We start from the raw sequence: 25,549 nt of genomic DNA on the forward strand, positions 1-25,549 counted from the left end.
CGGGCCACATGTGGCCCCCTGAGGCCATTTATCTGGCCCCCGCCGACTTCCAGAAGGGTCACCTCTTTCATTGATGGTCAGTGAGAGGAGCACATTGACCATCTCATTAGCCAAAAGCAGGCCCATAGTTCCCATTGAAATACTGGTCAGTTTGTTGATTTAAATTTACTTGTTCTTTATTTTAAATATTGTATTTGTTCCCGTTTTGTTTTTTTTACTTTAAAATAAGATATGTGCAGTGTGCATAGGAATTTATTCATAGTTTTTTTTATAGTCTGGCCCTCCAACGGTCTGAGGGACAGTGAACTGGCCCCCTGTGTAAAAAGTTTGGGGACCCCTGCCTTAGACTTTTACACCGAGGGCTCTGATGGTTCACTCCTTCTGTGTTTTGATTTTTAGAAGAGTCTTGGTTTGTGCTGAACTTGGATTTTTTTATTTTTTAAGCATAGTCTCAACTGAAAAGTAGACTTCGTGGTTTACCTCAAAACCTAATTGTAAAGCTGTTGAGACAAGCTCTGTCTTTAGCAGGGTCTCTAAGCTAAACAAAACCTGTCACACCTGTAAGTGTTCATCCTGTGCTTTCCACTTCAGAAAATATTTTCCAATTTTAATAGGATTTTTATTTTAAAGTTAATTGTATTTTTAGGTAATGGTGAGCATAGTATATGTTATTTTCACTGAATTTTTTTTTTTTCTGTATTTTTCTGAAGCTGGAAATGGGGAGAGACAGACAGACTCCCGCATGCGCCCGACCGGGATCCACCCGGCACGCCCACCAGGGGCAATGCTCTGCCCATCAGGGGGCGATGCTCTGCCCCTCCGGGGCGTTGCTCTGTTGTGACCAGAGCCACTCTAGCACCTGGGGCAGAGGCCGAGGAGCCATCCCCAGCGCCCGGGCCATCTTTGCTCCAGTGGAGCCTCGGCTGCGGGAGGGGAAGAGAGAGACAGAGAGGAAGGAGAGGGGGAAGGGTGGAGAAGCAGATGGGCGCCTCTCCTGTGTGCCCTGGCCGGGAATCGAACCCGGGACTTCTGCACGCCAGGCCAACGCTCTACCACTGAGCCAACCGGCCAAGGCCTTGCACTGAATTTTGGTGTACAAAGAAAACCCTGTGGTCTTTCAGGCTGAGTGACGGAACGTTTGACCTTTAGCCCCGAGGTCAGACGTGCTCAGGGCTTTCCTGGCCCTGGTCCTCGTCCCCTCCTTGGTCTCCCCAGCCTGCAGGGAGGCACCCCTCAGGGCCCTGACCTGGGTTCGTGTGCTGACGTGCGTGTGCTTCTGACCCCAGTCTGCCGCAGCTGCCTGGTCAAGTACTTGGAGGAGAACAACACCTGCCCCACGTGCAGGATCGTCATCCACCAGAGCCACCCGCTGCAGTACATCGGGTGAGCCTGCAGCCTCCTCGCCCGGGGGCCTGGCCGCAGGGGCTGTCGCCCGAGTCGCCAGCAGTGCGCTGGGTGGGTCGTGGGCGGGAAAGTGTGCGAGCCCTGCTCTGGTCTGCGCAGCACGGGGTCAGCTGTCCTGGGAACTTTAAAGCCTGCTATCCACCAGACCTTGAGAAGTCCATCAGGCAGAGAGCATTGGTCACCAAAATGATCCTGTCTGTGTTGCCATTTGAAATCTCTGTAAGCAGCTAGAACACAGATTCAGATGGTGAATTAATTCGTCTTTAAGTGGAAAATGTGCAAGAATTATGGAACGGCCTTTCTGGCTGATGCCCCTGTTCTGTTTTTCATTGCCAGTCATGACAGAACCATGCAGGACATTGTTTACAAGTTGGTTCCCGGCCTGCAGGAAGGTATGTGTCAGAATGCCCACTCTGGACTCAGAGTGCCTTTCCTTGCAGTGGTCTGGTTTGGACAAGAGGCTCCTTTGGCTGAAACGCCATCGCTTGTCCCTGCTCCGAGCTCACTGGCATCTCAGGGCTGGTCTCATCCGTTGTCTGTCCCTTGTCTGTGTCTTCATCTGGAAGCCCTGGTGTGGGTATCCTGTGTGCCAGCACTTTGTCTGGGCTGGGGGCACAAGGATGCCAGTAAGTGTAACTGTTTAGAAAAAGTCAAATCTCCCTGAGAATTTAAAAGAAACATTATGTACTACACATATCCTGAAAGTGGAAATGGCCTTTCTTTTAAAAGTTTCGTGCAGTTCTGAACACTGAGACTGTCACTGCCCCTGTTGGGGGAGGAGGAACACGGGTCAGAACTCCGTTTCCTGTGGGCGGTAGACTGGCAGGTGCTGCCTGCTGGTGACACTTGGGTGCTCTGTCCAAGACGAGGTTAGGAATTCTGTGTTTTATCTGTTAAGTTTCAGGAGAGGGTTACAACATAAAATAAAGCTACTGTGTTCGATCAGGAGAGCTTGTGTCTGGCCTTTACTATATGTATAACTTGGGGACACCTTGTTCAAGTCTTTTGCTGCTCAGGGTTCCTTCACATGGGAACTGAAGTTTCCTGAGTAAATGTAGACAAGTGTTCAGTCCTGGGAAAGGTGAAGAATGCATCAGAATGGAATACCGATGCCTGTAAGAGTTACTATAGAATATTTTAAATGTTTAAACGTAGGAAGAATCAAGTCATGTCAAGAACCCCGTTTGCCTCCAGAGCTGGGAACTGCTCGGAAGTTCTAGGAACCACAGTTCAAGTTTATTTCTTTTTGTAGCAGCTTATAAATTTTGTAATCATCATCTGTGTTCTTCATGGGATGTTTTTGCACAGAACGTGAATATAACTCATTACCTACTTATGATTAAAGGCTATATATTAATTTTTAATAGCGGAAATGAGAAAACAGAGGGAATTCTACCACAAATTGGGCATGGAGGTGCCTGGAGACATCAAGGGGGAGACTGGCTCTGCGAAGCAGCACTCTGACCCCCATCGGAACGGTGAGCTCTACTCCGTCGGCCTTGTCCTGGGGGCGCCCCCAGCGGCCCAGTTTCGGGAAGGGGGGGAGGGGTAGACAAGGAAGGCGTTGACTGTGCTCTGTGTTTTTTGTTGTAGAATGGCAAAGTAACATTTTGGCTTTGATGTAACATTAATGGAGTTTTAAATCTGTACATATTATAACAAATTACTGAAATCTTTGAAGCCATGGTATTTTTCTGGTGGACCAAACAAATTCCTAAGAAACTTAAGACCAGCCTGTGCATTTTGAACCATTTGAGGAGAAAGGGTGGCCCTGTGGTCACCTGCAGCTCTGCTGGAGTCACCAGGCCCCTGGGGAACGTGCTGAGGAATCAAGGAGTCTGTCCCAGCTGAGTCACCCACAGTGCCATCTTCATTTTAAAAGTGACGTTGAGCAGTTCCAGTTCTAGGTGCTGTGTGGGCTAGGCATCAGAGGTGGGGTGTTCAGTGTTGAGTAGCGTTGGGGTGGCTATAGCTGCTGTGTGGCCCTTTCAGCTGTCCCCGTTGTGGCCTTCTGTGCCTTCACCACCACAGACCACGTGTGGAGTCTTCTCCGGGTCTGACTGGGAGCACATCTAACAGGTGCTAGTCTTCACCCTGACAGGTGCACGTATGGTGCACGCTCTTTACCCGGACTTTTATAGCATTTCATGTAGACTGTAGGGTTAAAAATAATGGATTTAATAACACAGTGTATTCCTTTTTTTTGCCAAAAGGTGAAACCAAAGCAGACGAGAGTTCCAACAAGGAGACGGCCGAGGAGCGGCAGGAGGAGGACAACGACTACCACCGGAGCGACGAGCAGGTCGGTGGCTCGGGCCCTGCGTGCTGCCGCGCTTCCTAGAGGAGCGGAGACGTGTTTCCAGACTTCTGTGGCATGATTGCCTGTTTAAAAAAAAAGGCCACGAGGGAAAGAAACGAGAGATATAAAGTGCTAATAGATTTTCTTATTCTTCTGCCAGCTCATTTTTCTTTCTTTTTTAATGATCAAAGTAATATAAACTCATTGTAAAACATTTTAAACGTAAAGAAGTGAAGTTCGCCTCGCACCCAGCATGGGTCTGCGCAGCCCAGGCCCAGGGCCCTGTGGACGGTGGTGCGGGTGTTGTCAGTGCTCGCGGCTCACACAGGGCCGTGAAGCCCAGTGCGCAGGGCGAGGAAACGCGACAGGTCACACTGAGGAGCCTGTTGCATCGCTTACCGCGGGAAAGGTGAGCAGTCACAGAGATGCTTTAAAGGAGTTTGATAAAATCCCATGTCCACGTCTGTTGAACTCTTAGTAACTTGGAAGCTGTAACGGCCTTCACTCTTTATGTTGAAACAGAATCATTCTCAAGAATATAGACAAAGGAGATGTCCATTAAAGGTGTTCCTCAGCCTGAGTTTGAAAATCTAGCTCCCAGGCAACTGAGAAACTTAATGAGATGCCTGTGAGACACACCACGTCTTCAGGTCAGACCTAGGATGTGTCAGCTGTTGGCTTTCATGGTCGCTCACAGGGTGATGAGGTCAGTGTGCAGTAATCAGTGGGTACCTTATGCTCAGAACTAACAAGAATGCTAAAATACCCTAGCAGGAGACCTGTGAGGTTCACAGAGAGAGTACGTGGAGGCAGGTCTGCGTAACTGGATGTTTCTGGATGGGAAGGTTTCGGTTCTCCCCAAGTTCATCTCAGTGGTTGTAGTTCTCACTTTGTTAGGGATTTTAACCAGCTGCTTCTGAAGCTCACCTGGGAGAGGACAAGGTCAAGAACTAGGACAGCCGTGAGAACTGGGGGATGGGTCATGTTAGAGTATGTATGGAACACACAAGTATTTGCTACACATGTGTTCTTATACATACCTACAGATGTAATAACTAAAATATACACATAAATATGTGTATGTGTATATTTATTAAAGACATCATTAAATTAGTGTTGTTTGGGTACAATTACAGAATAACAGAATCTTAACTTCCCAGTCTATATACTTCTGTATTGTTAGAACAGTTACCGTGAGCATTGCAAAAACATGAGCGTGTCTGTGTGGAGACGTAAGTTCAGTTTCAGGTCAGTGGAGAAAAGAACGAACCTCTAAGGGCACGGCACCTCCAGGGCCCACGGCTCACGTGCCTTCCTGGGCTCCCTGTCAGCTGAGTAGCAGCACCGTCAGCTGGTGGCTGCAGGGCTGTGCACCCACTGTCCCTGCCCCTCCACCCTACAGCTGCAGTGTCCCCCACAGAAAACTGCCTGCCTCTCTGCTGCCCAGGTCCACAGGCTGCGAGTGCGTGCTTGGGCTGAGAGTTGGGGGTCAGACAGGCACAGCTGCTCTGTGGGGACTGGGTGTGCCCCTCTGCAAAGCTCAGACTGATAGGTCGGTGCCCAGGTTGGCAGCCGGCGACCTGACAGCCCTCTCTGTCTGGTTCACTGTTCTGTGGACCCCCAGGCTCAGGGCAGGGTGGTGACAGTTCTGGTCCACAGAGAGAAGGGAAGGTTCCTGACACTAGGCTGTGAGGTCCCAGCTTCCTCTCCATCCCCAGTGTCCTGAGAGTTTTTACTGTGAGTGGGGATTCCGTTTTATCTGATGCTTTTCTGCATCTGTTGTACAGTTGATAATAAATTGCATGAATGTTTTTTTGTTGTTAAAACCATCCTTATAATCATTCCTGGGATAAGCTAAATTTGATCATGATTTTGAAATATACTTCTGGGTTTGCTAGTATTTACGTAAGAGTGTGTCTGTGTGTTCAGACGGGGACTGGTCGTGGTTTATTTTCTCCGTGTGTGTTTGGTGTCAAGGTCACATAAGTCTCATGGCCGGCAGGAGTCCCTCTTTTCCCATTTTTTATTTTCCAGGAAAGTTGAGATTATCTGTTCCTTTTCTAACTTCTTGAGTATTTTCTGACTATACCTCTTGGTTCTAAATCTTTTAAAGTTTTCATTATGATTTTTTTCACCCACAGGTTATTTTTAAAAGTGTGTATTGAAAATTGTAAACATTCAATCTTACTAAAAAGTTACAGTTATCAAAACATTGTATAGCAGGCTTTCAGGGAGACTTTTCATCAATGGAGCACACTCTAGCGTCTAGACATAATCCTTAGATTTGTGACCATTTGGTTTTTAGCAAATGTGCAAAGGCTCTTCACTGGGAAAGGGTAGTGTTTTAACAGATGCAGTGGGTACATCCACATGCAAAAAGATGAATTTATGTCCTTATCTCACACCATATACAAAAGTTAACTCAAAATGTAAGAGCTAGAACTTTAAAACTTCTACAAGAAGACACAAGAGAAAATCTCTAGGACCCTTGGTTAGGCCTGGAGTTCTCAGATTGAACACCAAGAGCCAGCCCATGAAAGAAAAATGATGCATTGCAAAGACACCATTAAGAAAATACAGCCCTGGCCGGTTGGCTCAGTGGTAGAGCATTGGCCTGGTGTGCAGGAATCCCGGGTTCGATTCCCGGCCAGGGCACACAGGAGAAGCACTCATCTGCTTCTCCACCCTTCCCCTCTCCTTCCTCTCTGTCTCTCTCTTCCCCTCCCGCAGCCAAGGCTCCACTGGAGCAAAGTTGGCCCGGGCGCTGAGGATGGCTCTGGGGCCTCTGCCTCAGGCGCTAGAATGGCTCTGGTTGCAGCAGAGCGACGCCCCAGATGGGCAGAGCATCACCCCCTGGTGGGCATGCCAGATGGATCCCGGTCAGGCGCATGCGGGAGTCTGTCTGACTGCCTCCCCGTTTCCAGCTTCAGAAAAATACAAAAAAAAAAAAAAAAAGAAAGAAAATGCAGAGATAGGCCACAGACTGGGAGAAAATATTTGCAGTCATATTTCTGATAAAGGACTTGTATCTAGAATGTGAAATTCTTATAACTCAGTAAGAAGATAATCCAGTTATTCTCGAGTGAAAGATTTTAGCAGACAATTCACCAAGCATACAAAGGGTTAATAAATGAACCATACACCCTGGCAGCTCTCTTCCTAGCTGTGTCAGGTTATACGTGACTGTTCACACAGCATATTCACAATACAAATCTGGAGCAACACACACACCCACCAGGACAGCTGGACAGACAGAACTGGCCCCCGCGCAGGGCCGGATGGCCACTGGCAGGTCCCCTGCAGGTGCGTCCCAGAGCAGCTTGCTGAGGGAGGTCGGCCCCTTGCAGCAGAAGGGGCCCCGAGGTGGCACAGTCTGTCTCAGTGCAGGTTCTCTTTTATTTCTTTTGTTTTGGATTCTTCCACTTCCTGAATTTGAGGGTTGATGTTTCTCATTATTGTGGGCAGACCCTGAGGCATTCTCTCTTAAATTTGCCTTTCCCGTGTTTCCTTTTCTTTCCTCCAGGACCTGTCTGTCTCACGTGCTCGTCAGACCCCCAGTCTTCGTGTCTCTCCATCGGTCATGACTTTGATCGATGTCTTTGTGTGATTTCTTCCAGTCAGTCTTTTAGAAAGTTGATCTGCCTGAGCTGAGATTCACCTGTAGTTCAGCCATCTGCTGAGCTTTCAGTTTAAGTAAATACATGTTTTTATTTTTGAAGTTATGTTGGGTAATCTTGTATCTTGCTTTTCTTTATTCATAGTGTGTTATGCTTTTAAGTAATTCTTTTGTGTCCCTAGTAATTTTATTTATTTTTTCTTTCTTTTTTTTTTTCATTTTTCTGAAGCTGGAAACAGGGAGAGACAGTCAGACAGACTCCCGCATGCGCCCGACCGGGATCCACCCGGCTCGCCCACCATGGGGCGACGCTCTGCCCACCAGGGGGCGATGCTCTGCCCATCCTGGGCGTCGCCATATTGCGACCAGAGCCACTCTAGCGCCTGGGGCAGAGGCCAAGGAGCCATCCCCAGCGCCCGGGCCATCTTTGCTCCAGTGGAGCCTTGGCTGCGGGAGGGGAAGAGAGAGACAGAGAGGAAAGCGCGGCGGAGGGGTGGAGAAGCAAATGGGTGCTTCTGTGTGCCCTGGCCGGGAATCGAACCCGGGTCCTCCGCACGCTAGGCCGACGCTCTACCACTGAGCCAACCGGCCAGGGCTGTGTCCCTAGTAATTTTAGACATGTACATATTTCAGTTAGTTCACTTGTCGATTCTCTCATCTGAATTTCAGGGTGTGATTGGGCCCTTGTTTGTGGCAGGTGCTGGAGAAGTCTGTGCTATAAGCTCCGTGTCTCGGGTGGGGCTTTTTCAGCCTCCCTGTGTGGCCTGGGGTCGTCCCTCCTCAGATGGCCACCCAGGACCCCAGAATCAATTTTACTTATTCTGTTTCCTGTGGTTCCTGTTGCCCACCACGTACTCTGATCCCACTGTACTGTTGACGGTTCAAAGATAACGTGAACGACAGACTGCCCAGACCACCTTTTCCTCTCTCAGGGCGCAGGACACCCCTCCCTGTACAACACCTGCCGTGTCGTGCTGGTTGGGGCGGCCCCGCCCCGAGTGCTTGGCACAGCCTCACTGCCACAGCTGTCAGCCCTCTTGGACTTAACAGGGTTGGTGAGCCAGCCCCTGCCGCCTGGTGGCGAGGCGGCCCAGCGTTGTCTTTCCCCCGAAGGTGAGCATCTGCCTGGAGTGTAACAGCAGCAAGCTGCGCGGCCTCAAACGGAAGTGGATCCGCTGCTCCGCCCAGGCCACCGTCCTGCACCTGAAGAAGTTCATCGCCAAAAAGCTAAACCTTTCGTCTTTCAATGAGGTAACCATTCACCATAAGTAGGAACTACAACAAACCACTTCTTGTTTATAAAGTGATGTTTCTGAATTTTTCGATTTTTTTTTTTTTTTTACAATTTTCTTTGGAGAGTTTAAATTAGGAAAAAACCCTCCGCTGGTTCTGCCTGCCCCTAAAATGTATAATAGGAAACAGCCATGAGGTAGTGGACAGTCCAGGGGCCATGCACAGGGGGACCCACTATTGACGGGAGAATGCTGAAGGGCCAGGGGGTGACGAGATTGTTAGCATGTGTTAAAGGCGTTCATCTTGGAGAATTATTTCATCTCACAGAGGGATGGGTGGGCGGGTACACAGGTTGTAACAAGTGCTGAGGATAAAGCCTGTGACCTGGCATGCTCAGCGGGGTGAGTGGGGCATATCAGGAGCCCCGAGGTGCAGCCCTGTGCAGAGGTGGAGAGGGTCATAGGAGCTGGCTATGCGTGAATGAGAGCAGGGAGGTCGACAGGCCTTGTCCTCAGGGTACGTGACCTGAGCTGTAGTTTAAAATAGTCCCCCAGCTGAGAAAACTGGACTGTTGGGGTACAGAGATGGAAGCCAGAAGAGCCGTGGGGTGTCTGTGGAAGAGTATCAGGAGAGGCCCTGGCCGGTTGGCTCAGCGGTAGAGCGTCGGCCTGGTGTGCGGGGGACCCGGGTTCGATTCCCGGCCAGGGCACACAGGAGAAGCGCCCATTTGCTTCTCCACCCCTCATCCCCCCTCCTTCCTCTCTGTCTTTCTCTTCCCCTCCCGCAGCCAGGGCTCCATTGGAGCGGAGATGGCCCGGGCGCTGGGGATGGCTCCTTGGCCTCTGCCGCGGGGGTCACAGCAGAGCGACGCCCTGGAGGGGCAGAGCATCGCCCCCTGGTGGGCAGAGCGTCGCCCCTGGTGGGCGTGCCGGGTGGATCCCGGTCGGGCGCATGCGGGAGTTTGTCTGGCTGTCTATCCCCGTTTCCAGCTTCAGAAAAATACAAAAAAAAAAAAACTTTAAAAAAAAAAAAAAAAGAGTATCAGGAGAGACTCATCAGGGTGTCATGGTGATGAGGATGAGGAGGGGACAGACAACTTACTCTTTAGAGCAGTGGGTTTAACAGTGGCCCCAGCAAAGGTATGTCCATATCCTAACCCCCAGAACTTGTAAAGGTGACCTGTTTTCCTGTTTTGGGAAAAGGATCTTTTCAGGTGTCATCAACTTAGGATCTCAAGATAAATAATCCTGGATTATCTGGTGGACCCCTAATCCAACAACAAGTATCCTCACAAGAGTGAGACAAATGGAAATTTGAGACACACAGAAGGTTATGTGAAGACAGAGACAGAGGCTGAAGTGGTGTGGCCACAGCCCGGGGATGCCTGGGGCCACCAGGAGCTGGGAGAGACAGGAAGGCTTCCCCAGAGCCTGTCGAGCGAGCGCTGCCTGCCAGCACCGTGACTCTGGACCCCTGTTCTCCTCATTGTGAAAGAGTACATTTCAGTTATTCTCAGCCACCAAGTTTGTGGTTCTTTGTCAGTTGTCACAGGAAACCAAAATAGGTTTTGGTACAAGAAAGTGGAATGCTGCTTAACAAGTGAAAAGTATGGATGTGGTTTTGGAATAGGGTAACAGAAGCTGGGAGAATTTTGAGAAAATTCAAAAAGCCCCAAGCACCTTGAAGAGACAGTTAGTGGGAAAATGGCCTTTAAAGATGATGCTGGTGACAGCCCAGAAGCAGGTGCAGAGTGCGGTCACAGGGGCTTTGCAGAGGGCGCACATCACCACAAGCAGTGTTGGTAGAAACAGGAATAGTAGAGACCCTTCCAATGAGAGCCCAGAAGGGAAATAGGAAAATTCACAACACTGTGGAAATGAAGCAACACACTTTTTTTTTTTCTGAAGTTGGAAACGGGGAGGCAGACAGACTCCCGCATGCGCCCCACCGGGATTCATCCGGCACGCCCACCAGGGGGTGATACTCTGCCCATCTGGGGCGTCTGTTGCAACCAGGGCCATTCTAACGCCTGAGGCAGAGGCCATAGAGCCATCCTCAGCGCCCGGGCCAACTTTGTTCCAGTGGAGCCTTGGCTGCGGGAGGGGAAGGGAGAGACAGAGAGGAAGTAGAGGGGAAGGGGTGGAGAAGCAGATGAGTGCTTTTCCTGTGTGCCCTAGCTGGGAATCGAACCTGGGACTCCTGCACGCCAAGCTGATGCTCTACTGAGCCAACTGGCTAGGGCCTGAAAGCAACACACTTTTAAACAATCAGTGGGTGAAACAAGAAATCAAAGAGAATTAGAAAATACTTCGAGTTGGTTGAATATGAGGCCACAATGCACCAACAGTCATGGGATGCCGTCCTGATGGCTTCCCTGGTAAATTCTACTGAACTTTTAAGAAGAACCAATACTTGCCCTTCTTAAACATCTCCAGAGACTTGAAGAAAAGGGAGCACTTCTCAACTCATTTTATGAGGCCAGCATTACCCTAATACCAGTCAAAGACACTACAAGAAAACTCTAGGTCAACATCCTTTATGAACATTGATGCAAAATTCTCAACAAAATGCTAGTGTGTTAAAAGGGTTATACTCCATGACTAACTGGATTTATTCCTGAAATGCAAGGGTGGGTCAACATAAGAAAATCAATAACTAATTTGTCACATCAATGGAACAAAGGAAGAAGAACATGATCCTCTCAATTGATGCAGAAAAAAACATTTGACAGAATTCAACACCTTTCATGATAACACTCAACAAACTAAGAATAGAAGCCAGGTGAAATTAACATAAAACAAAAGCATGTATGACAAACCCACTATGAGCATTATTCTCAGTGAAGATTGAAAGCTTCTTCTCTAAGATGAGGAATAAGGGGAGGGCGCCCTCTATCCCACATGGCACTGGAGTCCTGGCCAGAACCATTGGCAAAAAGAAGTAAGACACATGCAAATTGAAGAGGAAGGATTGAAATGATCTCTGTTTCCAAATGATACGATCATATATATAGAAAACCCTAAAGATTCCACACACACACACAAAACCCTGTTAGAACTAATACATGAGTTCAGCAAGGTAGCAGAATACAAAATCAACACACAAAAATCACTAGCATTTCTTTCTCTTTTTATAAAAAAATCAGTTTTATTTCTAAGCTCAAACAATGAACAACATGAAAAGGAAATTACAAAACAGTTCCGCTTAGAGTGGCATCAAAAAGACTAAAATGCCTAGGAATTGACAAAGGAGGTGGGAGCCTTGTACAGGAAAACTACAGCAGTTGTGAGAGAAGTTGAAGACAACACACGTGAGTGGAGGCCCATGCTCTTGGGCTGACAGACATCATATTGTTAAGAGGCCAGTGCTGCCTAAACTGAACTGCAGAGTCAACGCATTCCCTATCGAAATCCCATTGACATTTTTTGCAGAAATAAAAAACTCATTCTAAATCTCAAAGGACCGAAATAGCAAAAAAAAAAAAAAAAAAAAATCCTTAAAAGAAGAAAACTGGAGGTCTCACTTTCTGATATCAAAACTTACTACAGAACTCACTGTAACCCAAACGTGTGTACTATTAAGAAGGACCTGCAGACTCGAGTGGAACGGCGAGAAATAAGCCCTTGCGTATGTGGCCAGGGTGAAAGAGAGGCTTTCCAGTAGATCAGCGGTTCTCAACCTGTGGGTCGTGACCCGGCGGGGGTCGAACGACCAAAACACAGGGGTCGCCTAAAGCCATCGGAAATACATATTTATGGCTTTAGGCAACCCGTGTTTTGGTCGTTCGACCCCCGCCGGGTCACGACCCACAGGTTGAGAACCGCTGCAATAGATGGTGCTGGGGAAACTGGAGATCCCCTTAGAGAGACTGAAGTGGGTGGGACCCTTACCCATACCACGTGCAAGATACTCAAAACTTGACTCAAAACACATAAATGTAAGAGCTAAAACTAAATCTCTGAGAAGAAAACACAGGACAAAACCATCACAACATTGGACTTGGCTGTAATTTTTTGGACATGACACCAAAGGTGGCAACAAAGAAAGAGAGAGAAAAATTGGATTTAACAAAAATTTTAAAATTTTGTAGAGAATAGGAAAAAAGTATTTACAAGTCATATATCAGAGAAGGGATTACTATCCAGAATACATGGAGAATTCCTAAAACTCAACACAAAATACAACCCAGTTAAAAAATGGGCAGAGGGTCTGAATAGACATTTTCCCAAGGTGTACACTGGGCGACGTGCTCAGCATCACCAGTCATTAGGAAATGCAAACCAGAGTCACAGCGAGAACTATTGGGATGGCTACTAAAAATAAGTGACAAGAGCTGGCGAGGACGTGGAGGAATTGGAACCCTGTGCACTGTTGGTGGGATTGTAAAATGGTGCAGCCACTGTGGAAAACGTGTGGAAGAGCTCAAAAATTAAACAGTTATCATCTGACATCTGAGCTGGCAACTCCACTTCTGGGTATTTATAAAAAAAATAGGAAGCAGGGTCTGAAAGCAATATTGAACACAAATGTTCATAGCAGCGTTATTCACAGTAGCTAAAACAGGAAGCAGCCCAAGTCTCCATGGAAGGATGGACAAGCAAAATGTGGTCAATCCATGCAGCGGATACTTAAAAAGGAAAGGAATTCTGCCCTGGCCGGTAGCTCAGTTAGTTAGAGCTTTGTCCTGAAGCACAGTGGTTCCCAGTTTGATCCCTGCTCAGGGCACAAACAGGAACAGATTGATGTTTCTGTCTGTCTGTGTGTCTGTCTCTCTCTCTACCCCCCTCCCTCTCTCTCTCTCTCAAATCAATAAATAAATTAAAAAGGAAAGGAAAAGGAAGGCAATTTTGACACCTGCAATGCCTTGGATGACCCTTAAGGACCTTGCGCTGAGTGAGATAAGCCAGGCACAGAACACTGTGTGGTCTCCCGTGAGAAGGTCCTTAGCTGTGAAGTTGCAGAAATAGGAAGCCGGTGATGCTGCCAGGGTGGATGAGGGGTTCGTGGTTAATGGAGAGAGTTTCCGTTTGTCAGCCATAAACAGGACTTGTCTAGGTATTCCATCACCAGAAAGGGTGAATTGGGGAAAAAGAAAGCTCGCCCCAGCCCTGTGCTGCAGGGGAAGCCCCTTGAGGGGGAGAGGAAGTTGGGGGCTGGGCTGCTCTGAAATCGAGCCCTGTTGTAAACATGCCACATGCCGTGAGAGGCCCTCCCACGGGCCCTCTTGACTGCTGTCCAGGTCAAGATCTCTGTCATGAATTTTGACATTTTCCTCCCTTTGATCAAAATATTGCTCTAAAAGTGTCACCAACAGTCAGGTCCTCCGGTTTCAGCAGCCTTTTGTTCTTGGATAACAGCAGGGCCTCTTCTGGGTGTTGAGTCTCACGTGAGAGGGAAGACACAGGGACATCAACAGCTGGTGTCCAGGTTTGACAACGACAGGTGTGCAGCTTAACAGCAAGAATGCTCAGCAGTTAGTCAATATGTTGACTCTAAACCAGGAGCCCAGACCAGTCGGTGGTGACATAGGACTTGCTGTCTTGGCCAGATTGGAGCTCCTGATCACAGATCCAGCAAGCACAGAGGTCCCCTTCCACAGTAGGTTGGGAAATGTGGAGAAGGGCATTTCCCTCCCAAGAAGGAGAAAGGGAAATGAAGTAAGAAGCTTCCATAAGAAGGGCTGTCCCACCAGCTCTGGTCATTTGGGAGAGCCACCTGCCTCGGTCTTGAGACAGCTGTGGAGTCAGGTCACCAGGACATGTGCAGCTCCAGTTGGGGTTTGGTGACTTCCTGGGATGTGACACGTGCATCCAAGAGTCGGCTCCCTGGAGTTCAGCAACCAGGGTGCATCCAACACCGAAGGACCCTTCCAGGCAGACCTGAGGCGTATGCTGCGGGAACAGTGTCCCCAGGCTGGAGGCGTGTGCTGGGAACAGTGTCCCCAGGCCAGGGGCGTGTGCTGCGGGAACAGTGTCCCCAGGCTGGAGGCGTGTGCTGCGGGAACGGTGTCCCCAGACTGGAGGCGTGTGCTGGGAACAGTGTCCCCAGACTGGGGGGCGTGTGCTGCGGGAACAGTGTCCCCAGGCCGGGGGCGTGTGCTGCGGGAACGGTGTCCCCAGGCTGGGGGGCGTGTGCTGCGAACAGTGTCCCCAGACTGGGGGGCGTGTGCTGCGGGAACAGTGTCCCCAGACTGGAGGTGTGTGCTGCGGGAACAGTGTCCCCAGGCCGGGGGCGTGTGCTGCGGGAACGGTGTCCCCAGGCTGGAGGGCGTGTGCTGGGAACAGTGTCCCCAGGCCGGGGGCGTGTGCTGCGGGAACGGTGTCCCCAGGCTGGAGGGCGTGTGCTGGGAACAGTGTCCCCAGACTGGGGGGCGTGTGCTGCGGGAACGGTGTCCCCAGGCTGGGGGGCGTGTGCTGCGGGAACGGTGTCCCCGGGCCGGGGGCGTGTGCTGGGAACAGTGTCCCCAGACTGGGGGGCGTGTGCTGCGGGAACGGTGTCCCCAGACTGGGGGGCGTGTGCTGCGGGAACAGTGTCCCCGGGCCGGGGGCGTGTGCTGGGAACAGTGTCCCCAGACTGGGGGGCGTGTGCTGCGGGAACAGTGTCCCCAGGCCGGGGGTGTGTGCTGCGGGAACAGTGTCCCCAGACTGGGGGGCGTGTGCTGCGGGAACAGTGTCCCCAGACTGGGGGGCGTGTGCTGCGGGAACAGGAGGCGTGTGCTGCGGGGAACGGGGAACGGTGTCCCCAGGCCGGGGGCGTGTGCTGCGGGAACGGTGTCCCCAGGCCGGGGGCGTGTGCTGCGGGAACGGTGTCCCCAGGCCGGGGGCGTGTGCCTCGGTAACAGTGTCCCCAGACCCGGGGCGTGTGCTGTGGTAACAGTGTCCCCAGGTTGCAGAGTGAGGTCAGGTGGTCATCTCTGTGGAGCACAGCCACAGGATTGCTCGACCAGAACATGGTTGTCTTCAGTAGAAGTGGCTGGGCTGTGACAACAGCGATGTGTGTTCTGTCATCAGCTGTGATGGGAAGAAGCGGCAGCCAGACGCAGGAGGTGCCCTGGAGTTACCTCAAAGGCAAGAACTCACAAGCCCAGAGCGGGATCTGGCGGTCTTCTGGCTGAGGTGTGTGGAGGGTCTCGACAAACTTTGCCAGTTGAATCTTCATGATGCCTTTGGTGCCTTTGACTAAACCTGAGGACTATGGTTAGTGCCATGAAAATGAAAAACTGGCCAAACAGCCCAGGCGTATTGAAGCACCTGACCAGTAAAGTGGGACTGCTGTGCCGTCCCAGGGGCTCCCCAGGTGGGACCATCTCCCCTGAAAGTGTCCAGCCAGCGAGGGGACATACCGACCACATCTAAGTCACATTCCATCCATGAGATGAGGAAGCTGTTTGAAGTCTATTGGCCAAACCTCCAATGGTCCAGGAGGCAATAGGAAGTGTCCAGGGCCATGTGAGCAGGCTTCCCTGGGCTGTGCTTTGCACAGGTGGACAGTGAGGTGGGTGCCTGTTGTGGCCGTGTTCCAGCTCCCCCCACGGCAGACTCGCGAGTGTGCCGTCCTGTCGGTGGGCCGTGGCTGGTGCGCGTGCAGCTGTCAGGAAGGACCCTGGCGTCTCCTGGGGGGCAGCTTTCTCTTTTCATCAGACCAGCTGCTGGCTTTCCAGTCTTGCTTCCCTTTCCTGGAACCAATTGTTGGGTGTCTCTGGACAATTTTTCTAAATTATCATTTGGAAAGATATCCGTTTGGACAACAACAGAGGTGTGACTGCTGCTGGTTCGCGAAGGGCAGCTTTCTTAGCAGAAGTGTCACAAGGTGACTTCGCTTAGCTTCCAGGAACTCACATCTAGAATGTGCTGGGCCTCTGCGAGCAGCCGACCCAGCAGGTACAAGTACTGCGTCCAGTGATTCCCCAACGCACAGGCCGTTCCTAACTGTCTCCACTGGAGGTGAGGAAGCCACGTGGCCCCACATCTTCCCAAAGTTGTGTGCTTCTCTGAAGCTGGGCTACTCAGTGAGAAGGTGGCCGCTTTGGCCTTGGACAAAATACATCCCGGTGCGAGCGCATATGTCAGCCCATATACGCTGGGCCACGTAGCCTACGTGAAGATTCTCTCTACTTCCAGAGGGTTACAGCATGGTACTCACCACATTCACTCTTTAACTGTGGACCATTGTGAACCAAGAGAAATCAGCATTGTCTGAGGAGTCGCCGGATGCAGGAGGTGACCTGTCGGTGTTAAACATCTGTGAGGAACCAATCGGCTTTTCTGACTGCTACTGTCAAATTCTAGGACTTAGCCCCCTTTTAGCAGAAAGAAACTCCAGCATGACACGTGTCTGTAAGTCTCAGATTAATAACTGAGGAGAAGAAGGTGGTGACCTCTCCGGGGACCTGAACAGAGGGGGTGGGTTCAGAGACGGGAGCCTGCAATCCCCAGTGTGTGAACTGCCGGCCGTGCTGCTGAGTACCAAGTGGCCCTGTGTCACTCAGGACAGAGAGCATTCCCAGTTTGGAGAAAAGTTTCTCCAAGCCGGTGAAGAGGGAGGACTGGAGGTGTCGCTGGATCTCAGAGCCCCGTCACTGGGATCAGGGGACCTTGGGAAGCTGGTCTGATGGCTGAGGGCCCCTGAAGTGCTTACATTTGAGGCGATCTCTTTTCTAGTGTCCTGGCTCTTGGTAATAATGGCAGAAGCGTTGCAATAATAATTCTGAGCCTGAAAATCAGGTATCTCAAGAGTTTCACTTCTAGGTGCTCGTGGAGGGTGCAAGCCAGCTGATTTGCCAAGTGACCCAAATCCTGAGTGGGCATGGTTTCCCCTCCATCCTGATCACTTTTAACTAACAGGAAGGTCTCAGTTCAGCCTCTGATAAACACAGAGGGGCAGGCTCCCCGGGTGGAGTCGCCCACCGAAGGAAGACCAGAATTGCTTTTGAAAAGTCTGAAGTCACCACAGTCATGACCAGGCTTGACTGCCGTCTCTGAGCAGGTCTGAACTTTGCTCCAATCAACAGGCTTTGGGAAAGCTACTGTACCTTCTCAGGGGAGGTCTCCAGGGAGAATTCTAACATTTCCCCAAATCCTGAGGTTTGTTTCTTTAAACCCGTTTCGGGACGGTCTCATCAGGCAAGTCTCTTCCAGTGCTGCGCTGCCCTCAGCGACAGGCTTAAGAACCAGCTGATGGGAAGCAGAGCACCGCTGGCCGGCCGGTGACTGTCGGACATGCCGGCGTCTCTGCGTGAACCCCTAACAAGGCTCGCAGTTCAGCTTCAGTGCAGGGAACATACACAGCTTGGGGTCTAATAGGGTATTCCAAGGCTTCACTCTAGAAGGCAGTAGAGAGGACTCGGGGTGGCCCCAGGGGCGGAGCCAGGGGCAGGGAGCCAGGGGCAGGGAGCCACGTGTGGCGGAACAGGCAGCGGGGGCAGGAGGGTTCCATGGATGTCTGCTCTGTCCTTGGAGGTCCAGTAGCCTCAGTTAACTCTTACTGTTTGCAAAGAGGCACCCGACTCCCCAGTCCTGTCTGGAAGCTTCAGGGTGCCTCTTGAAACAGGCAGTCTGTTCAGCATTGTGATTCAGTGTAAAGGTTGTCCAGTTTGGTTTTTAAAAAGGTAAGTTTGGGGATCCTATAATGGCTATTGACATTAAATTACTTTTGGTCAGATCAGTCCATTTAGTTAAAAATACACGAGCCCTGGTCAGATGGCTCGGTTGGTTAGAGCATCGTCCTGATACGCAGAGGTTGCTGATTCAATCCCTGGTCAGGGCACACACAGGAAAAGATAGATACCTCTATCTCTATTTCTATCTCTATTCCTCCTCCTCCTCCTCCTCCTCCCCTTCCTTCTCCTTCTTCCTTCTCCTTCTTCCTTCTTCTTCTTCCTTCTTCTTTCTTCTTCTTCTTTCTTCTTCTTCTTCTTCTTCTTCTTCTTCTTCTTCTTCTTCTTCTTCTTCTCTCTCTCTCTCTCTCCCTCCCTCCCTTTCTCTCTCTAAATTCAATAAATAAATTTTTAAAATGAGATATATTTTAAAACTCAATAAAAATTTAAAATACACCTGAGGAGAGATCACAGTTTTAGACATAAATATGGGGTCCCTTTAGGAGGGACATCTGAAAACACTCAGACAACTGGAGCCCCATTCCTCAAGGCTTCTGTCTGGCACAGGAACCCAGGTGACCTAAAACAGCCCAAGCCATGCTGGCTCAGAGCCAGCCAGCGTCCCTGAGGAGAGACCAATGCTGGGGTCAGCCAATGGCGAGCACAGGCTGCATGGAGCAGTCTGGTTCCAGCCAGAATCGGACCAGCAGCCATCCATCACCATGGGAACAACCCGGTCCCAGTAGGGTCAGACAGGAAGCTTGCAGCAGCGGCTCCCACGGAGTCAGGCCAGTTGCTGTCCAAGCTCTTGAACAAACAGCCTCTTAACAACCGAAAGACCCCTCTACATGGTTCCCAGTTCACCCCACGAGCTTCAGAGCACAAGAGGCAGAAACTTGGTTCTGGGAGACTTGCCTCCAGCTCGGGACTGGGCAGCTGGCTGCGCTGAGCGGCTGTGGCACCGGCCCTGCCAGTTCCCAGCCCATGGCCATGGGGGGCTCTCTGGCTGCTGGACAAGCCCCAGCAAGTGGACTATGAGCAGAGTCACCCAGCTGTTCCGTCACCAAAAAGGTGTATTCAGGAAACGGGAAGGACTGTGATGGGCATGTGCTGACAAGGTGAGCCCACTGAGGGCGGAGGGATCTCAGTGGTGAAGGTGGCGAGCCCCCCCCCCAGGTGAGGTCTGCCATAAATTCTGACAGGTTTTACAAGATGAAAGAATTGGAGCCGAGTGTAGGTGACAGCTGCACAATAGTGTGGGTGTCCTTAATGCCACCACACTGCATTTATAATGGTTACAATGGTGAATTTTATCTGTATTTTACTGCATTTTTTTAAAGCAATAAAAAGTGGATACACACCAAGGAGGCAGAGGGGTGTAAGACAGTGTTTCTTACAGACTGAGGGTGAACCCTCCACCCACAGAAGGGTTACAACTCGCTGAACCCAGCGTGTAGCCCAGCATGCAGAGCTCTGAGGTCTGCCTGTGTGTCGTCTGGGGGTCTGGGGCAGGTGACCGGCTTTTCACCCAGACTCAGAACCCTTCTTCAGACCCTGGCCCTAACGAGACGTTTAAAAGACCATCTGGGTGACGTCATATCACATCAGGGAAATGCAAACTGAGACAAGGGTGAGACACCACTGCACTCCTATCAGAAGGGCCGAAATTGGATCCAGACAGCATCAAGTGCTGGCGGGGGTGGGGGCAGTAGGAACGCTCCCTCAGGGCTGGGGGAGGTGAACTGGTGCAGTGACTTTGGAAGGTGGTTTGGTAGCTTCTTAAACACACAAAACCTGCACAGAGGTTTACAGCAGCTTTATTCACAGTTACCAAAACTTGGAAGCAAGAGAAATGTCCTTCAGTAGGTGTTGGATAAGCACACCATGGTCCATCCAGACAGTGGAATATTACTCAGCTCTAACAGGAAATAAGCTGTGAAGCCGTGGAGAGACATGGAGGAACATAAGTGCATGTTACTAAGTGACAGAGGCCCATCTGAAAGGCTGCACACTGATCCCAGCTGTGTGACGTCCTGGACATGGCACACTGTGGCAACTGACCATCTCGGTGGTGCCAGGGATTGGGGGGGAGGGGGGAGGAGGAGTACAGAAGACCTCAGGGCAGTGCACCTTCTCTGTGTGACAGTCCGTAGTGGCTACACGCCGTTACACTTCCGTCTAGACCCACTGGATGTGCCACAGCAGAGTGACCCTGATGTGCACTGTGGACTCTGGGTGACGACGTGACAGTATAGGTTCAATGACAGTAACAAGTGTCCCGCCGGTGGAGATGTTGATAGTGTGTGTGTGTGGGGGGGGGGTGCTGACAGGGGCAGCATGGCGCTCCGTGGGAAATGCCTGTACCTTCTGCTCAATTTTGCTCTGAACCTATAACTGCTCTAAAAATATAATCTTTAAAGAGAGAAAGAGAGAGGAATGCCCTGGCCCACGCAGTGGATAGTGTCGTCCCATAGCACCGAGGTCGCTGGCTCAATCCTGAGGTCGCTGGCTCCAACCCAAGGGTGCCAGCTCCATCCAGATGGCACAGGCTTTACCCTGAAGTCACTGGTTCAAGCCCTGCTTGGAGCTCGACCCCAAAGGCGCTGGCTTGATTGGAGGTTGCTAGTTTGAGACCCAGTCAGGGTACACATGAGAAGCAATCAGTGGCACAACTGAGTGGAGTAAGTTGATGCTTCTTTCTGTCTCCCTCCCCTTCCTCCTCTGCTCCCCCTTCCCCTTTCTCTCTTCCAAAATACAAAAATAAAAAAGTTAAAATACTGTGGAGCCCATTATGTTTTTCTACTGAGGAGAGAGGGACAAGCTTGGCCAAGGAGTCCAGGGATGGGGGACAGGGTGCTGTGGGTGAGGGCACGCTGGGGGCTGCCGCAGGGGTGTGGACTGAGCCCAGTGACGGGCTTCCTCAGGCTCCCTCCACCTGCACAGCCGGAAACGAGGCGCCTGTGCCTCCCGACTGAGGCGTTGGGACCCACGCAGCCTTGTTGGTGTAGACAGAGGTCTTCCCCTCGGCCCCACTGACCAAAGCTTCTTCTCCCACCAGCTGGACATTTTATGCAACGAAGAAATCCTGGGCAAGGACCACACACTCAAGTTTGTGGTTGTTACGAGATGGAGATTCAAGGTGAGACACGTCAGTCACTCTGCAATGTGTTTGATTTTCAGACTCTGCTACGAATGACAACACTTTTCTGTGCACATTTTTATCTGAGAGTCTAGAAATAAGGACTTCAAGCACAGTCACCCTGAAATCAGCCCCAAGGCCAGCTCCCTCTCCCCACTCCTGGTGGTGGGCTATTCACTGGGGTGGGAGTGGCCATTGCCTTCAGCCTTTGAGTGGCTCTTTGTGAAGGTGGGACAGATGGGTGGAACCCTGTCCTCAGGGAAGTGGGGCCGGGGCAAGGTCTGAGGGGCGGTGAGGAGCAGGGTGTAGGTTCCCTGGGTCCCGGCCGTGACAGTAGGCGCAGTGTCTGGTTCCTGCTGGGTGTCTGCACCCCGTCCTCATGCCCGGACTGTCTTACAGAAGGCACCGCTCCTGCTGCACTACAGACCCAAGATGGACCTGCTGTGACGCCGCAGACTGGCCCGAGCCCTGGGGCACGGGCGCAGGACCATGGCGCCCTGGGAGGGGCCTTGGGTGTCCTGGGGACCAGACTTCTGAATAGAGAATATTTATCACTTTTGTACGAGAGAATTCACACTCATCAAGACACTACCAGCAGCACGGTGACAAGGTGGTGACACACTTCACAGGCTCACGCGGCTGGCCGTCCATCCTGTCCTCGGCTTCGCAGACCAGAGGGCACAGCAGGGCACCTGTCCCTCGTGCACAGCCTGCGCCTGCTTTTCAGGTCTTCAGATCTCATCTTTTTGGTTTCGTTTATGAATTAGGTTTCGTAAGCCTCAAAAATACTTTTTTGTTTATTAAATCCTTCCTAAGTTATTGAAAAAAATTATCTTTTCATGGTGAATGACGATATTTATGTTGCCTTTAGCTTCCTGAAGACTTAGAAGATGTATAAAAATTTAATTTAAAGGAATAATACCAAAAGAGGTTGCCATTCATACTATGCGTTAACCATGGTGTTTAATGTCCCCTTGTGAAACCTGATGAAGCCACAGCTCTCTGACCTGCTGGTCCTTTGGGCGTTGGTGGCCCTGGGACACCGGGAACTGATGCTGGTTTGCAGAACACTCTTGTTGAAATCACTTTCATTATTAAATAGGGCACCAATAATTCAGTGCCACCATTTAATTTCCTACTTATTCTTCCCCATTCTTGTTTTGCTGAAGAGGGAGCTGGTAACCTCTGGGACGTTTCCTGAGAAGGCCCGTACATCAGAGAAGGTCCAGAGCCTGTGGGTCCCTGCAGACCCCAGGTCCCTGCCACAGCCGTCCACCCTTAAAGGGGCAGCACCATCCCATTTTCTGCTCTGACGCTCACCAGGAAGGGTCCCACCGAGCGTCACAGGACGGGGCCCCTGTGCTGAGGTGGCTTCTTCAGTTACTGAATGACCTAAAACCAGCCACAGGTAACACACACTTTCTCCTCCCACGTGTTAACATTTTGTGGCATTAGAGAATAAACGTTTTGCCAGCACATAAACGTGTTCCTTTAAAACAGCACCTTGAAACGCGTGAAGGCGAGATCAGGAGAAAGGCTCGTTTTCCGGTGGTGACAGTGTTGTCCTGGAGCTCCCCTCTGTCCCCGCTGGTCCCTTGGTGACCTCTGCACTCGGCCTGCTGGGCCCAGGACTGGGTTTCCCTGAGTATTTCACTTTAGTGACAAGAGTGCTTTCTCGGTTTAGATCCAGAAGCTCTGCTTGTGCTTCTTCCTGTTTCATGTTCTTAAATGTCAGAGGCACCAGGAACACGCCCCGATCATGGAGAAAAAACAAGTTAATTCAGTCCAAGTGATTTTAATGTAAGGCCTTTTGAAAATGTCAAAATACTTTGTTAGGAATTGGTCAAAATTCACTCTTTATTTCACTCCTTAACTCCCAGTGCTTGCTATTCATCCAAATCGTTTTTGTTACTCTCTGAGGGTTTATCGAGTAGATGTGTATGAGTAAATATGACCTGTCTACCTCAAAACGCACATTACTGCTGATGCGTCTGTCAAACCACAGAGGACCACAGTGTGGTCTCCGTGTGACGTGAGGATGTGGGGTTTCCCGTGTGGTGAAGCGAGGGGGGGTGAACAGTGTGAGCATCCAAATTCAAACAAAACTGGTTCCAGCTCAGACTCACCGGAAGGTCTGTAACAATCTCCTGATGTACATTTGTAACTTTGTAGCTCTCTTTGAAATCACTTGAATTTGCTATGGTGCTAAGTTGATACATTTAAACATACAGAGAGATGGAGGTAGGCTGCCGACCGCTCTGGTGTGATCCCGCCTTTGTAACCGCGTAAACCGGATGAAACCTCAGCAGCAGAAGTACCTATTTTTCTAAGATTTCCTCGTGCAGACTGTTCATGCAGGGTGGTCCCTGGTGACCTGCCTCTGGTCCGACTGCAGCCGCGTCATAGCAGCGGGAGCCCCACCGTGGAGGGGCGCTCGGGGCTCCTTTCAGTTTACATCAAAAGGCTGAATTTCATTTTTTTTCCAGCATGAAAGTCAGGGTCGGTTAGTGACTGAATCCTGTTAGGTTTTTAACAGGTGGAGTTACTGTGAAGTCGTTTCACATGTGCTTGTGCCGCTGGCTCTCGGGGCGTGCAGGGACCTGCGCCCCTCCAGCGGCAGTGGGACTCACCGTACAGTTTTCATGAACACAGAAAATTCAGATAGATATATAATATGGAATTTAAGATTTGGGGGATTAAAAAAAAGAAAACTTTATAAAATTATTTATTCTATTTTAAGCCTTCTATCCTATTTTCCCATCCAGTTGTTCGGTTTCAGTGGTCGGCTTTATTTACGGGCATATAAAATGAAATTGTGAGATGTTTTGCAAGCTTCTTCTTTTTACTTTGAGTAGTTTCAACCTGTATGTTTTTGTTTATATGGATGAAGAGCATTGTTCATGCTTTTTATGCTTTTGTGCAATAGGCTCCAACATGCGTTATTAGACATCTGTTTTAAGTTGTAAGTAGCATCTCTTTTGCTACATTGAAAAGGAATGCAAGTGGAATTTCAAAATCTGTACATTAAGCTATTTGGTTTTTCCTTTTCCATTGTTATTCTGAGAATGCTATTCCTGGGATTGTGCGTGTGCCTGTCAGCAATATTTACAAATAAAGTGACCCGGCAGGCAGCCATGAGGTGACGTGTGGCACCATCCTAGAGTACTAGATCAGCCTTGTGGCCCCCCGGGGGTCTTGTGGCCTCGGATCCTGCGTGCTTGGGCCCGGACACCACCCCTGTGTCGACCACAGGGGTGACAGTGACACGTTGCCAGGCCTCCAAGCCCCCCAGGGCAGCCTTGTTAGAAGCCTCTAGGAACCACTCCATTTTCTCAGAGCACACAGGCGTCTCCACTGACTTACACGTGTCATTGGTGTGAATATTCTAGGAATAAGCCAGCCGATTTCTACATTGTATGTCAATATTTTGACGTGATCTCAGAACATCAAAAGGAACTTTAGTGCAGATAAAGTCAGTTTCTCTGTTTCCTCAGGAACCCACATGCACCCCACACATCACCTGTGACCTTAGCCCCATGAACAGTGTGTCTGCCTCGGTTTGAAGAAAACAGAGGGAGTTGGGATAAGTCGACGAGACAACGGTCAGGCCACACCGTAACCTTAGCCCGTGCCTGCCAGGCAGGGAGGACGGCCGCCGTGTCCCCGCACACGAGGTGCCCCCTGAAGTGTGTAGCACTGGTGCAGATGTCTGTTCCAACGCCTTATCAGGTGTAAGAAAACCACGTTTTCCCGGGTGGGGTCGGGCTCGGTGGCTGCCCCGTGAGGCGACAACAACGCCGTTGTGGGTTATGGAGATGGCAATGCAGATACATATTTTTGACTGTTTAATTTGAAAGTTTACATTTTTTATGCTTTGTGTTGGTGTGTAATTTTTGTACTATTGGTGGCTAGTTTTTGTCTAAAATCTTTTTTGGAATATTGCTTAAATGTTTTGATTTTATGACAGTGAAGCTTGTATTCAGTGTTTTGCCAATTAATATTATATGCTTGTAATAAAAGCAAAAGAAAAACTTAACTTCTCTCAGGCTGGAAGTTTATCATCTAAAATATTTGTAGGAGCCTAATGTTCTAATGAGAGCCCAGCCCGCGCACACCCTGGCCTGGACCCTCACAGGTCCACACCGTCATCACGCTGCTCCACGTGGCATTTGTGAGTGCCACCTTGGATGCAAAGCGTCATCAGTTGGTCCAGTGTTTGGTGCAAGGGGTTTGGCAGGAACTGTCGTCAAGTCCCTGCGCCTG

The 25,549-nt window shown here is 50.3% G+C and overlaps 1 protein-coding gene across 2 annotated transcripts in view; it reads left to right on the forward strand.

The window, feature by feature from the left end:
• PCGF3 (polycomb group ring finger 3) overlaps positions 1 to 25,298 on the forward strand; it is a 43,554-nt gene extending 18,256 nt beyond the window's left edge. Inside the window, exons 5-11 of one of the 2 annotated variants that reach the window (XM_066387002.1) lie at positions 1,287 to 1,383; positions 1,741 to 1,796; positions 2,772 to 2,882; positions 3,618 to 3,706; positions 8,433 to 8,570; positions 21,206 to 21,286; positions 21,686 to 25,298. In XM_066387002.1, coding sequence (XP_066243099.1) covers positions 1,287 to 1,383; positions 1,741 to 1,796; positions 2,772 to 2,882; positions 3,618 to 3,706; positions 8,433 to 8,570; positions 21,206 to 21,286; positions 21,686 to 21,733 — 620 coding nt within the window. In that variant the 3' untranslated portion in view covers positions 21,734 to 25,298. Of the gene's footprint in view, positions 1 to 1,286; positions 1,384 to 1,740; positions 1,797 to 2,771; positions 2,883 to 3,617; positions 3,707 to 8,432; positions 8,571 to 9,780; positions 9,987 to 21,205; positions 21,287 to 21,685 lie in introns of those variants that run through there. The other variant, XM_066387003.1, reaches the window with a different exon arrangement.
• The last annotated feature ends 251 nt before the right edge of the window (positions 25,299 to 25,549 follow it).

This window comes from Saccopteryx leptura, chromosome 5 (assembly GCF_036850995.1).
Source record: "Saccopteryx leptura isolate mSacLep1 chromosome 5, mSacLep1_pri_phased_curated, whole genome shotgun sequence".
Classification (NCBI taxonomy): domain Eukaryota; kingdom Metazoa; phylum Chordata; class Mammalia; order Chiroptera; family Emballonuridae; genus Saccopteryx; species Saccopteryx leptura.